The sequence below is a fragment of the Adiantum capillus-veneris genome, chromosome 17 (genome assembly GCF_014529385.1).
Source record: "Adiantum capillus-veneris isolate H3 chromosome 17, ASM1452938v2, whole genome shotgun sequence".
NCBI lineage: Eukaryota > Viridiplantae > Streptophyta > Polypodiopsida > Polypodiales > Pteridaceae > Adiantum > Adiantum capillus-veneris.
Genome location: NC_140947.1, coordinates 114,947,687 through 114,962,229, shown reverse-complemented (window position 1 = coordinate 114,962,229; position 14,543 = coordinate 114,947,687). Strand labels below are relative to the sequence as shown.

The 14,543-nt window shown below is 42.5% G+C and overlaps 1 protein-coding gene across 1 annotated transcript in view; it reads left to right on the top strand.

The window, feature by feature from the left end:
• Positions 1-11,629, top strand: part of LOC147437923 (AICARFT/IMPCHase bienzyme family protein) — a 79,246-nt gene extending 67,617 nt beyond the window's left edge. The window contains exons 4-11 of the mRNA XM_086487329.1: positions 6,171-6,273; positions 7,316-7,449; positions 7,538-7,721; positions 7,808-7,962; positions 8,947-9,156; positions 9,455-9,802; positions 9,994-10,120; positions 11,034-11,629. Coding sequence (XP_086343455.1) covers positions 6,171-6,273; positions 7,316-7,449; positions 7,538-7,721; positions 7,808-7,962; positions 8,947-9,156; positions 9,455-9,802; positions 9,994-10,120; positions 11,034-11,185 — 1,413 coding nt within the window. The 3' untranslated portion in view covers positions 11,186-11,629. The remainder of the gene's footprint in view (positions 1-6,170; positions 6,274-7,315; positions 7,450-7,537; positions 7,722-7,807; positions 7,963-8,946; positions 9,157-9,454; positions 9,803-9,993; positions 10,121-11,033) is intronic.
• Positions 11,630-14,543: the final 2,914 nt, after the last annotated feature.

The following is a 14,543-nucleotide window of genomic DNA, read 5'->3' as shown; positions in this document are numbered from 1 at the left end:
GTGGGGTAAGTCAGTGTATTGCAAAACCCATCAATTCTTGAATACAATTCAACTTTTGTTCCGAGCAGTAGTCTCGGAGCTTTGTAGGAAATCCGCAACAAAACCGCTCAATTTGTTCTTTAAACACAACCTTTGTAAATGAAGAGGCTGGCAGAAAAGAGTTCCAAAATCTCTCGCAATAAGCATCCAAAGAATCTCCCTTGGTCATCCGAAGATGACTCCAAGCAGTTCGTATATCACATTCGTACTCCCTAAAAAGCCTTTCAAGCATTTAATCGGAGCTTCCTTTCTTAGTAGAAGAGTGAACCACCATGTTCGAGCATCTCGCAAAGGATTCAAATTGAGTGTCCACCTTCTTTAAATTTTTTAACTTTCTTGCTTTTATCTTCGAGGAAGTCATACTCGTTGGCTTTATAGAGATTCTTGTTCTTTGCATAAAATCTATGATAGTCGGAGTCCGAACTATCCGAAGACGAGTCCTTTGTAGAATTGTCAAAAACTGAGCGAAACTTAGGCTTCTTTGCCTTGTTCTTGCCGTTTCTGAAGCTTTGCTTTTTGCTTCGCTTGTCCATGCCTTTCTGCGAGTACAGGTTCCGCTTTTCTGCACTCATCTGTCTTTTCGGCTTTACTCCCTACCTGAGAGGGGAAGCAATGGCCACACGCCATCTCGAGTAAATCGTATCAATTGGGTAATTCTTCAGGTGTATTACCAATCTCGGGTTCCTAGAGTACTTAATCAATGTGTTCACACATATGCCAATGTGCAGTTGACGTTTGTACTCATTTTCTGGCAAACTTGTCCGAATTTGTTTTTGCCCAAATCTTCATTCTTTTCTTCAGTTCCCGCACCGGATCTTCAACTTTTCTATGCCTTCGCACTGAGAGGTGTTATCTCTGTCAGATTCTTCACCAGAACCCATGTGTAATCTAGGATTTTTAATGGCTTTATGCCCTGTAAGACAGAGCGATGAAGACGGGATCGCGCCCGATGCGTGATGTATGAAGGGTGGGAGTGACTAATAAGTTTGGGGTTGGTGGGCCACGAAGATTCTCACCCAAAAGCTGTGTGCGCTGTAAAAAGGGAACGGATCCTCCATAGAAGAAGAATCTGTCTGCGCTCGGGGTCGGGCCACGAATATTCTTTCCCAAAAGCTGTGTGCGTTGGAAAAAGGGATCGGATCCTCCGTAGAAGAAGAATCTGTCTGCGCTGTGATACCACTGTAACAGACTTGGACACTCCAAGTCAAGATTCTACCGCGACACAACAGAGACGGGCCACGAAGGTTCTTTCCCAAAAGCTGTGTGCACTGTAAAAAGGGATTGGATCCTCCGTAGAAGAAGAATCTGTCTGCGCTCTGATACCACTGTAACAGACTTGGACACTCTAAGTCAAGATTCTACCGTGACACAGCAGAGATTCACTTCAAAACAGTTCACAAATCACAATTTATCTGACACGGCCCGACAGAGTTCCGTACCAAGAGGTATTGGCCCCAAAGACTGGTGCCCCTTTCGGTATTTCTTTTTATATTAACCTTCGAGCAAAGTACAACTCCCGCGGGTGCTGGCTCTCAGACTCTGCGTCCAGATGCTCTGTAGAGAGAGCCCCCCTTGGGTTTTTATAAAGGTTAAAAGGGATGGCAAAAGCAGAGCCCCAAAAACTGTCCATAAAAAACTGCCCATTAAAAATAGGCTTACAAAATAAAGCAACTTTCAAAGGCTTCTAAAAAGCCTTAGCGTAAAAATTCCCAGCCAGCATTTGCGCAGGAAAAAATTGCCGAACTGTTACTTTTTTGTACGCTGCCTGCCAGCTTTTCTTGCGCCGCAATTTGCGGAGGGGTCCATACAGTAGTGCCACGTCATCTTGCAGCGCAGATTTCGGGAATGCTGCCACGTCACTGCATTTCAGCCAGGGGCGGGTGTGTGTGCACAGGGCAGCCACGTCACCGGTTTGTGACATAAACCACCGTTCACATTGGCCATACAATGTCCGACCATTTGCAACTTAAAAAAGAGGGTCTCAAATATAAAACAAAAATCATTGGAAAGAAACCAACAACTAAGGTTAGCAGTTGCCAAGTCCTCGTGACACTCTCTTGCGTCTCTCTCGTTCATTGTGTTCGGTTCAGTTTCTCTCTTCAAGTGAAGTAAAGTAACCTTGTGTTTGTGCTGAGTCCTAGTTATGAGCTAAATCCTTAAACACTTATGCTGCACTTGACATGGGTAGTCGGTGGAACAACTCTCTCTTCACCTGTCACAAGATGCTGACGTATCACCCACTGAAGACGAAGGGGGTTAGGACTTCCTGATCCTAACCCTAGCCAACCTGTAGATGCCGGGCGAGAGGCCTAAAACCTAACGGAAGGAGAAGAAGAAGAAGACCTGCCAACATTCGAAGACCGGCCGAGTGGCCTAAAAGACAAAAGGGGTTAGGATTAAAAATCCCAATCCAACCAACCTTGGCCAAGGGGCCTAAAACTCTAAAATGACCTCCTAGCACTTGGATTGCGTAACAGATGATGATGTGGCATTGTGTTCGGATCAGCCTGTGATTTGCGCAGGTGTTTGCTGATGTGGCAGCGTTGTACGGACAGCCCTATGGGCACTTGCTTTTGGACTAGTAGCTTTTAGAAGTAGTGCTTTTCATGTGAGAGGCTTTTTGTAGGCCAAGGGCCTTTAAATAAGCGGTGTGGGCTCTCTCTGTGGCATTGTTTTAATTTGTACCACGTGGAGAAGCAAAGAAGAGTTCCGAGAGCTTGTATCTTGTTGAAGCAATATAAAGAGATACTGAAAGGGTGCTAGGGTTTGAGGCCAGTGCACTTTGGAAGTGAAACTTCGTCACTCCGTGTCTCTCGCATGAATTCTCTCTCTCTCTCTCTCTCTCTCTCTCTCTCTCTCTAGCAGATGGGTTCATCCAGACTAGTAGGTGGGTTCATCCAGAGACCGAGATACATGGATATCTACATGCCACATAGAGCACAGGTCGCCATTGGACAGCTTAGAGTGTCGTCACACGAGTTAGAGATTGAGACAAGGCGAGCTACACATGTCCCCAGAGCAGAGAGGGTATGCAGACTTTGCACAACAGAGATTGAGAGCGAGGAGCACTATGTTTGCAGATGTAGAGCACATGAGGAGATCAGAGGCAGATACCCAACCTTGTTTGCAGATCAGCCCACTCTACATCAAATTTTTGAGTCCAAAGACCAACGACAGTTTGGCCGCTTTCTCCTCGAGATACAGCAGCATCGGGACTCTCTCCTCCAGGTAGCATCAGCTGGGAGAGATGAGGGCCAGACACAACTCACATACTTTTTTCAGAGGACCATAGCAGCTCCACCACCTTCAACCATCCAGAGAGGAGTGGCTCTACAACAGGCTGAGGAGTTCCGAGCTCACAGACACCCACGTACCCATGGACGCAGGGCGCCTCGCCTACACCAAAGCGAGATCCAGGAGCACTACTATAGATCTTTGGAGGAGAGATGCCTCCGGGCTTTTGCAGATCCAGCAGCCATCTTACGAGGACTGCTCACACCCTACCCGCCCATGCATCCTGTACTACACTCAGATTATGGTACTGGATGGAGCTAGAGGTAGGATAGCATTTCATCTTATGATTGTACATTCTACCCCACCATACAAGATTACATCTTTCCCCCAGTTTTAAAGCTCCATCCCTACCCTTGTATCACTTTCCTCCCCCAGTCATCATACAGGATAGTCACTTTTACTTTTGTACCTTTTATCCTTTACGGATACACAGAGGATACCCACCTCATGTACTTTGATTTGTCTCATAGGCCGACTTCGGCCTTTTATAGACGTTAAAAAATCTCTCTCTCTCTCTCTCTCTCTCTCTCTCTCTCTCTCTCTCTCTCTCTCTCTCTCTCTCTCTCTCTCTCTCTCTCAATTGTTTTGAAGTGCTCAAAGTCTACTCCAGTCTGTTTTTTTCAATTGACACGTGGTTCCCTCGTGTTACGTCAATGGATTCACCACGAGAATCCTTTGTAGTTTTATCAAGTGTGTGTGTATGTGTGTGTGTGTGTGTAGAGAGAGAGAGAGAGAGAGAGAGAGAGAGAGAGAGAGAGAGAGAGAGAGAGAGAGAGAGAGATTCAACACGAAGTGGCAGAGTTCCACTTCCATTGCTTCATAATGTCCGAAGGTCCTCTCTCCATAGTTGCTCCCAAGCTAATCTACCAAGAGAAGAGGCCCTTGCACTCTAAGGCCCCTGGTCAAAAGCATACAAGTTAAAAGCCTGGCTCTGAATCTCTTGTTCCCAAAAGCTTCAAACCTCGAAATCTTGCGCCTTTGGGTCCCTCTATAAAACGCGGATGTTTGTACAATGCCATGTCATCACCTCCGCAATTTGCGGCCACTTTGTATGATCTGCTATGTCATCAGTTTCTACGCCTTTTGGGGTCCTCTATTTATTTTTAAAGGGTTAGGGGTACTTGGTCGGGTTCTATATGTTGTGTGGAGCTAGGTTTTCAACCCTAACCTCTCTTGGGCCCCTTGGCCAGGATCTGCAAGTTCGGTCATGCCACGTCACAAATTTGTGACAAAATGACGAGAGCGCAACATGGAATGGATACTTCCGATTCATCACATTGGATGGGTGACCTAGAGCATCTAGAAGGGGCATCCAACCATCCGAAACAGGCTTTTATGATGCCGCGGAGGATGGATGATGTAGAGCATTGCTAAGGATTTGTAAGTACGAGACCAACTTATGAGCATTGTGGTGGGTCACAAGGTAGGTGACGAGAGCACCTAGGATGCAAATGTCTCATGGTGTGAGTAGATTTTGGATTGAGAAAATGTTGCATGCTGAGGACTAGGCCTATGAACGAAGATGAATTCTCGGAAAGCATTCAGGAAAATCAGCTGCTTTCCAAAAAAGCAAGAAGTAGATGCTTCTTCATCAAGGAGTATGTGTTAGCATTGCATATGTGCATGAGATTGCATCCGGGGACACTTGGGTAGTGTGTGGACGGGCACAAGTGTATCCGACATACATTTAAATGAGTTTTGCAGTCTTGAGGTCGGGATTCGTGTGTCTTTTGGACATGTAAAAATGTTCATTTGTGGATAATTAATATAATTCTATTGAAAATGCACACAATGCATATATAGACACAAGGGTAACTCAAGTTTCTTGAGTTAGCCAGTACAATGACTCCTCAGTGCACTTTATCACAGAGGGATATCTATGCCCACTGCCAGTAAATCCTCGAAGGAGGTTGTTAGGTGGTGTGGAATTTGTGTGTGATGGGATTCCTACACATAGTCATTGTTGTCTTTTGACATGACTGGGTTTAGGATGTAGGAGTTACCAATTTGACTTTCACTCAAGAAGGATTTCTTCTTATTGAAAACATGTGACAAAGACATGTACTAGAATACTGACTCACAAAGCCTTAAAAGTTCCTACTTGAGTAATTCATAGAACCATTGTTTGTTCTTATACAGGTTTTGGGAGAAACTAAGCAACACTCTGGCTAAGGTTGCTATAGAGACAACCACTAGCTTGACATCAGGCTTTACTTACATACCTATCATATTGATGAGGTAGTGGGTCCATACTCAATGGGCGCTACCTCATTGAGTATGGTGTTCGGGAAAGGGCACACGTGTGCGCGCACACACACATTGTCATACGTATATTCAACATTCGTGTAACACCTATGCAATAATGGGATGCACACACGAAAACACAGGCATTGCTAATGTCATACATACATGTGTATTATTTGACTTGAAGCATTCTAAACTCAAAAGGTTTGGACTAAAGAACTATGTTTTTCTTAGACAAGAATACAAGTGTTGTGGGTTTTGACAAACGGATATGTTTAGCTTTCTTACTATTGCAATAGGTTTTTGTGGGTTTGTAGGACCAAAAGAGATGAAATGGAAAGGATACTTTAAAAAATGTTGAAGTCAACATATGTAAGGAGGGAGTCATCGTCTCTTGATGGCTTATTGTGAATCAAGTAGGTTTAATATCTAACACTCCAGATCACAAAAAATGTGTACTGAGTAGGATAGTAGTTAGTCTCACTGAGTTTAAGTTTGACATGAATGATTTAGTTTGTGAGTTCAGACTTTTTGACCTCATGTAGTTTTAATTACTGAAGTTTTTTTTGGCTTGTATTTGTTGCCAATGTCAGCTTGATGGTCGAGTGAAAACTCTGCATCCTAACATACATGGAGGTATTCTAGCAAGAAGGGATTTTGACACACATATGGAAGCATTGAAGCAGTGGAACATTGGTATGTAAAGTCTAAAATCTTTGTGACTTGGGAGTATACTTTGAATGTTACTTTTCTCTTTTTCTAGTCGAGAACAAGAATAGGATCTTTGGTGCCTCTTGAGATTCCCACGGTTCAGGGAGTAGGAAGTGAGGGTGTGGACAAGGACAGCGTTTAGTTTTGTGAAGGTAATGCTGTTTGCATAAGAATGTGGCAGAAAGCTGGCTTGCCAAGAGGAAGTTTAAGCTTTTTGAGTAGTGATCTTATGGCCTTTTTAACGTGGGCTGGAGGTAAAGATGTATTGAGGACTGTGTAGAGCTGTATATCAAAGCAATGCTGGAGAAGGGGTGTTGTGGCACCAGGAATTATAAGATTTCAGTGCTGGTAGGCAATCCAGACTCTTGTACCTATTGGGTCAAAGGCCAAACTTCCATCGAACTCCATGGCTGGCTGAGCTCAGATGCTCATCTATAATAATGTTTCAACTGCAAAAGAGTGCTTCAAATGGCAAAGTGCTCAATCTCCTTTGTTGTGTACGGATTCTTTTCATAGTATGCTAGATTGGAATGAGGTTTGCAAGAATGCACGCCTAAGATATTTTTTATCTAGACTGAAGTGTGCAAGAAAAAGTGAGCATGCGATGTACATAATTCTTATGTGATAATGGGAATGCTTCCTGGTTTCCTTATTTGAATCAGTCCGCTTAAGAAGCTTGTACCCGTTTCCTTCTTTACAGGAATTGCCGTTGTGCACACAATTGCAGATTCTCTTTTCCTTTATGTGTTTTCTCATGTGCCTTTGTCATTAGTTTAAGTAAATGCTCAAATATTCATGAAAGCATTCGATTAGAAGTCCTAATCTCCAACCTTTGGGGCGGGCACGTAATTTTGAAGAAACTTAAGTCACGAAGTGCATACCAGCAAGCATGAGCATGTAATGCACACACCTCAAATGTGACGCAGACAGCACGTTCTGCACTTGCATGAAATATTTTTTAAGAATGAAGGAAAGGCAGGTTCTCTGAATTTAAAACTGTTATCTCATGTCTGTATTTGCAGTGCAGGTACCATTGACATAGTTGTTGTGAACCTTTATCCTTTTTACGAGACAGTTACAGCCTCGACAGCTGTTTCTTTCGAAAACGGCATTGAAAAGATCGATATTGGTGGTCCTGCTATGATACGTGCAGCAGCAAAGGTACTCGTCAATTCTTTAGGATCGCAGAGAATTTAGTTTCAAGGTGATAAGTGATTGAAGTATATGGGTTTCTTGGCACTTGTTGTAGAATCACAAAGATGTGCTTGTGGTTGTGGATCCAGAAGACTACGCACCTCTTATAGAACATTTACAGGGAAAGGGAAGTATGGAGGATCAGACATTTAGAAGAAGGCTGGCTTGGAAAGCATTCCAGCATGTTGCTTCATATGACTCTGCAGTGGCAGAGTGGTTATGGAAGCAAACATGTGCTGGTAAGTGGGTTGCTATGGTCAGAACAACTGTCAACATTTATTGCTCTTCTAGATGATTTTTCATTGGCATTTCAAATGGTGAGCAGATGATTTTGCACCGACTTTAACATTACCACTGTCAAAATCTTCATCTTTGAGATATGGAGAAAATCCACATCAAAAAGCTGCATTTTACGTTGATAGATCTTTAGCAGATGTGGCTCTTGGAGGAATTGCAACTGCTTTGCAACATCATGGGAAGGTATGAATCACTGTGTTATTTGAACAGGTGCAGTGCTTTTTGTTCTATTGTTTCTGTTCTGTTATAGCATGGAAAGGTATAGATTTTCTTTACTTCTAATTGGGTGCAGTTCATCAGCTGAACAAGCATCTTTGAGAGTTTTCAATCGGGTAACTTGTTAGAGGCATGTGCTATCACCGTGTCCAAAACAAGAAGCTCATAGTCATAGGCTTGTGGGAGCACAAAATCGCATGTAGAATGCATTAATGAGAGATATTTTTTGTCATGGAAAGGGAGGTTGTCCTCAATTTTTCCTTGTACCTGATTGAAAAATTTAGGTTCTTGTGGGTGTGGTCATCTGGTTATTAGGGCCATTAGTGACTGCAAAGCTCTTTTTCATGTCTGGGCACCTCCATCAGAAGAAAACCCATACATTTGAGATACTCTCGGAATCGTCAAGACTATTCCAGATAGATATCGATTTATATGGCATCTGTCCACTCAGTGCTCCTCTTTTTTTATTATCTCCTGATTCAAATGATTTGCCTGAAGATGCAGTAAAGTACATCTCCTTAGTGTGATCTCTTAGCTGGAGAAAGTCTTGATGCATTTGGAATCTGCATGAAGATGGCACACACGGGCACATGCACACATGTAGTAATTTATCTATCCACACACTCTTCTCTTAGCAAGAGAGATTCTTGATGCATGAGGAGTCTGCATCAGACGTCATGCTCACACACCTGTGTACTCACATATGCAGTAGTTTATGTCCCCTTGCTCTGTTCCTCTCGAGTCTTAGCAGGAGAGAGTCTTGATACCTGAGGAGCCTGTGTCGAGATGTCGAGATGTCGCGCGCGCCCACACACACACACACACACACACACACATTTTCTGTAATGGTTGGTCCTTTGCTCCTTTGATCTGCATAAAGAGGGGAGACATTGTTGTTGTTTTTTCCTAATTTACTTAATGCTTGTTATTTTGGATTGAAAATTGGTGCAGGAGATGTCATACAACAATTATCTCGACGCAGATGCAGCATGGAATTGTGTTTCGGAGTTCTCCTCACCGACTTGCGTAGTAGTGAAGCACACCAATCCCTGTGGAGTGGCTAGTCGAGAGAACCTTGTAGAGGCATACAGACTGGCCGTAGAGGCTGATCCAGTAAGCGCATTCGGAGGCATTGTTGCTTTCAATGTGGAAGTTGATGAGGTAACATGAGATCCATTCAATCTTTTTTGGTTTCTTTGGCATAATTTCTTACCTCTTAAGTTCCATTTACCTGCAATCTTAGGTGAATAACTTAGAACATCTATAAAGCTATTGGTACTTAAGGTATAGCCTGCAAGTACATGAAAGGTGCATACATGACAAGAAGATGAACATTGTTGTGAGGTCAAAGTGAATTTTTAACAATTGAGGCTTGTCAATTATTTCCATAGTGTGAAGCCACTTTATTTAGATACATGTCGGTACTTACAATAAATTTATGTTTACTTCCATGTTGTAGGTGTTGGCTAAAGAAATACGCGAATTTAGAAGCCCAACAGATGGAGAAACTCGGATGTTCTATGAGATTGTGGTAGCTCCTAAGTATTCTGCTAAAGGCTTGGAAATTTTGAAAGGAAAATCGAAAACTTTGAGAATTCTGGAGGCAAAGAAGAATGAGAAAGGAAGACGCTCTTTGAGACAGGTTGGGGGAGGATGGCTACTTCAGGAAGCAGATGATATTACACCAGATAGCGTGAGTTTCAGAACTGTAACGGAGAAGTCTCCAACTGACAAGCAGACTGAGGACGCTAAGTTCGCTTGGTTGTGTGTGAAGCACGTCAAAAGCAATGCCATTGTTGTTGCTAAGGTATCCCTAACACAAAAACTGTCTATCTAGATCCATTTTTCTCACTCTATGTGACAAAATTATGAATCATGATAGTTCTTCAAAAACCCATGTTTTCTAACAGAACTTGTGAAGCACTCTTCTTAAATTTCAATGTTGGACACATCTCATCTTTTCAAGCTCTTTCTTAATGTGGTGTACTGGTTGTTCAGGATAATCGAATGCTTGGCATGGGTAGTGGGCAGCCCAATCGCGTCAAAAGCCTGCAGATTGCACTTGAAAAGGCAGGAAAAGAAGCAGAAGGTGCAGCGCTTGCAAGCGATGCTTTCTTCCCATTTGGTAAGCTGCTAGTCAATTGTCTCTATCACATGCAAACCTGATACAACCCACATTCTTTTCCTTCACTGGTCTCACTGTCTTCTGGATGACTACCACAAGCCTGACTTTTGTACTTTCCTTCATAAGTGAGTCTGGGATTTTTGAAATTCATCTATGTATGAAGGTCACCCCATAATAGTATATGTTTGCACACCAATTGTGCTGGCGCTTATATACATTGAGCGTTTTGTGTGGTTCAAATGTCATCTATTTACAACCTTGACAATGGTGTGTGGTCCAAATGTCCCCAGTGGATGAATCTATTTACATCCTTGACGATGGTGTGCGTAGAAAAGAGTTAAACTGAAGGTTTTCCTCCCTCTTAACTAAAGCTACATTTTTCTGTTGCAGTTCTCTGGGATGACATTATGGGACCTCTATCTTAGCAATTTTGAAATCACATATTTGTGCATCAATGTGCATTATGTCTGCTCGTGCTATCACTGTAGTAATTATTCATGTCTTGCTATTGGGGGATGTTAGTTACCTGTGGGAGCTATGATGGGTTTTTCTTAAACCTGAAGGTTTTAAAATGTGTGTCATGGAAAAGCCCTCTTATTAGCCTACATAAGGCCTTAGTAAGGCATGGAACTCGAGATCAATTGTGGACGGTTGGATAAAACTTGTTGATCAGTGCCACATGGCCAGTTAATGATGGCAAACCCATATTGGGCCACTTGTCAGATACAGTTGAGTTTTGTTTTCCTATTTTATAAGAGAGGGACATTGAGCACACTCTCGTTCTCATCCTCGTATGTAAGGCATTGTGACTTTTCACCTTGGTTTTTGTTAATTGAGCTTTTAATAACAGTGAAATTTTTTCCAAGCAAGATCAATCATTGATGTATAATTGTTGGTCTATACTTTTTCCCAGCCTGGAATGATGCAGTTGAAGATGCTTGTAAGGCAAACATTGGTGTGATTGCTCAGCCAGGTGGTAGCATGAGGGACCAAGATGCAGTTGATTGCTGCAACAAATATGGGGTGGCTATGCTGATGACTGGTATCAGGCATTTCAGGCACTAAAAGATGGTTCTGGAAAGTAGGCCTTCCTGCTCACAATTTTGAATTTGATTTTTGCTGTTCTTCAACTATAAGAGAACTACAAACTGACATGCACATGACAAGGCTAGAGTGCTCTAACTTGTGACATCAGAGTCAATAATGTAACATTTACTTTGCTAGTCTTTTAAGGGTGACAATGATGAGTCCAAGTTAGCCAGATCCTCAAGAGCGAGATCTGGATAAAGCACTGAAGACGAGAGGTTGACATTTTGTTGCAGCAACATAAATAGTCCTTTCTCCATGTGATGAATGGATGTGGGGTCACTGTTGTGTCTGCGCTCGTATCAACGAGCATGTGGGCAATTAACACACCCTTGGTTTTGACAGTAGCTGCAAGTATCAATTTTCAAATATTCATGATTTCTCAGATTCTTTTAAGTTTCTCAATTGATCACATTTTTCCCAGTTACCCTCTAAAACATGTGAAGGTCTGAAGGTGGCTCTTAGGTGCCATTACTCTTTTGTTTCCTCTTAATATGGCCTCACTCAAACCTATGCGAAGCCATTTATTGTCTACTTATGCTTACTACTTTTAAATGGTAATTTTCTGTTATCTTTGCAACTTGATGACAGTATCTGGTCCATCAGAGTCTTTGCGTCTCATGTTGCCATGTCCCTTATGTACCTAAGGAGAGGCTTGCATTTTTGCTTGTAAAGTGTGGCAAGATTGAAAAAGTTTGTTCTTTCACGCATAGAAGTACCAAAGTCCCAACTTGTGTGTTGATCCTATCTTTTTTTTTACCATCAGCTTGGGAAGGTAGAGTAGGGAGAACTTTATACATATCTTTGTATTTACAACCGGACTTGCTATACACATCAAGCCACACGGAGCTTTACCGTGGGAACGACTTCCCCAAAGGAGAAATTGGTAACACCCATCGAGCACAGCCCATAAGCCTCGAACCCTCAACCTTGGGGTTCCATCTCGAAAGCTCAACTTTTTCGAGAGAGGTAGCGACTATGTGGAGCTTTTAGGGTTCATGTACAATAGTAGACACAAAAATAGTAAGGCTTATCTCTTTCTATTTCATGAAGGTCTAGGGTTAGGGGGTTGCTAATCTCAGTTGCACATTTGTTGTCGTTTCTTGGCAAGAATCTTGGAGAAGCACCGCTAGATGGTTGACAGCTCAGCACCCGTAATAAAACAACACTTTAACGTGGCTTGCAGAATAGTTATGTAGTGCCACCTTATCAGCTTTTGTCACGCTTTTGGCCACCCTTGACAACTAGGAAAGAACTCATGGTGTCCTTTTCCCCATAATCGAGGCTCCCAGCATCCGTCAGTTGCCATTAGGGGTTGCCTTGATTACGGGAAAAGGACACCATGCATCCTTTCCCTACTCCTTAAGACGCTCTCGCTCTGTCTCTCTCTCTTTCATATGGGTTTGGACTTCTCTCTTTGATTTTGGGGTTTTGTTACCATTTTTTTTTTGTTTCTAGGGTTGTCATTGTTTTTTTGTTGTTCTTAGGATTTCAAAACTTTTATTTTTTGTTTTTTTTTGGGTTTCGTCATTGTTTTTTGCTTTTCTTTAAGGTTGTCATTGTTTCTTAGGGTTTTGTAATCTTTTTTTGTTTTTTTAGGATTTTGCCACTATTTTTTTTGCTGGGTTTTAGGGTTTCAATATGTCTGTTGTATTTCAAGATTTCAACGTTGATTTTTTGTATTTTTTTAGGGTTTCACAAGCATGTCTAGTTGGTTTTTAGGATCTTGCCACTGTTTTTTTGCTGGGTTTTAGGGTTTCAATATGTGTGTTGTATTTCAAGATTTCGACGTTGATTTTTTGTATTTTTTAGGGTTTCACAAGCATGTCTAGTTGGTTTTTAGGATTTTGTCACTGTTTTTTTGCTGGGTTTTAGGGTTTCAATATGTGTTGTATTTCAAGATTTCGACGTTGATTTTTTGTATTTTTTAGGGTTTCACAAGCATGTCTAGTTGGTTTTTAGGATTTCTTGTATTTTTTTGTTGTTTTAGAGTCTCTCTCTCTCACACACACACACACACACACACACACACACACACATGGGAAGCATCAGAGAAGTGCCAACAGCTTCCCCATGTGTGAAGACGCATCCCTTGTTGGTCTCCCATAAAGCCTATTTCATGCGAACATGGAAGATGATGTCTAAAATTGAGAAGGAAATGAGGGAATGAAGAAATGAACTAAAGAGTGGAGGAAGGAGAGGAACACTATTCTTCAAAGATGGATCGAAGAAAGAGAATGTGTAGGAGGATCGATTCGTTCAAGGAGAAAGTGGTCATCCAAGATTCCATCATCCGAAATCTAAAGGTTAGCTTCTTAAAGCCAAAAGTGGGCGACTTGAAGAAGGGGAATTTCAGCCTTCCATGGTGGAGGAGCTCAACACCAATAAAGAACAAGTGTGGGTCATCAAGGAGGAGGAAAAGAAGTGGTCTTGGGTCGAGGTCATCACCAAGACACAAAAGAAAGTGGAGGCTACCGATAAATGGATCGAGTTTGCCAAGAAAGAGAAAGGTAAAGAAGAGCAAAGAAGGAAACTACGTGCCTTACATGCACGGGTCACCGGCCCAAGGATGTCAACAATGTTGAAAAAGAGGTCACAAGCCACATGTCCATGATGGGAATGGAAAAGCATTCACACAAAGGCATGGAGGGTGGGCTAGAGGAATGAAAGCACAAGAGATTCCTCAAAGCATAGAGCACTCATACTACATGTTGCCTCCTTGGAGGACTTCTTGAGAAGAGGCCAACCCTCAAGAAGACATGTATTTTTCTCGGTAATGATTCACCCTCTCGGCACTGGCTCACATGAGAGAGGTGATGCCAGAGATTACAACAACAAGGGAGAAGGGAAAGATTGCCTTCTACACAGATGGTCGGGTGTTGATTGTAGAGCGACGCTCTACATGACGGTGTGAGACCTATGGGACCATACTTAAGATGACAGCCTAGAATTGTAATGGATCTTATACGTTGGATGTGAGCGCCTTTGAGGACAGCTTTCGAGACAGGGACATTATATTCTTCTCAGAGACTCATCAGGCCCCTGCACAGATGATGCCACATGTGACAGGATATAGATGGGAGACAGCTTGCCGAACTAACACAAGATCTAAGCATGGGAGTAGAGGATCGAGGGGAGTAGCAATATTATTCAGAGAGGAGCTACGACCACTTCCACACATTGTACAAAGAGATGGTCATGCTAGATACATGTGGGTGAGGCTGAGGGCCGGGCTGACACAAGCCGATTTTTATACATTGCCATATGCTACTTTCCCCAGTACATTAGTCTATGCTGGGCCTAGAGGCCAGTCACCTTTCTCAATCCTAGACAATGA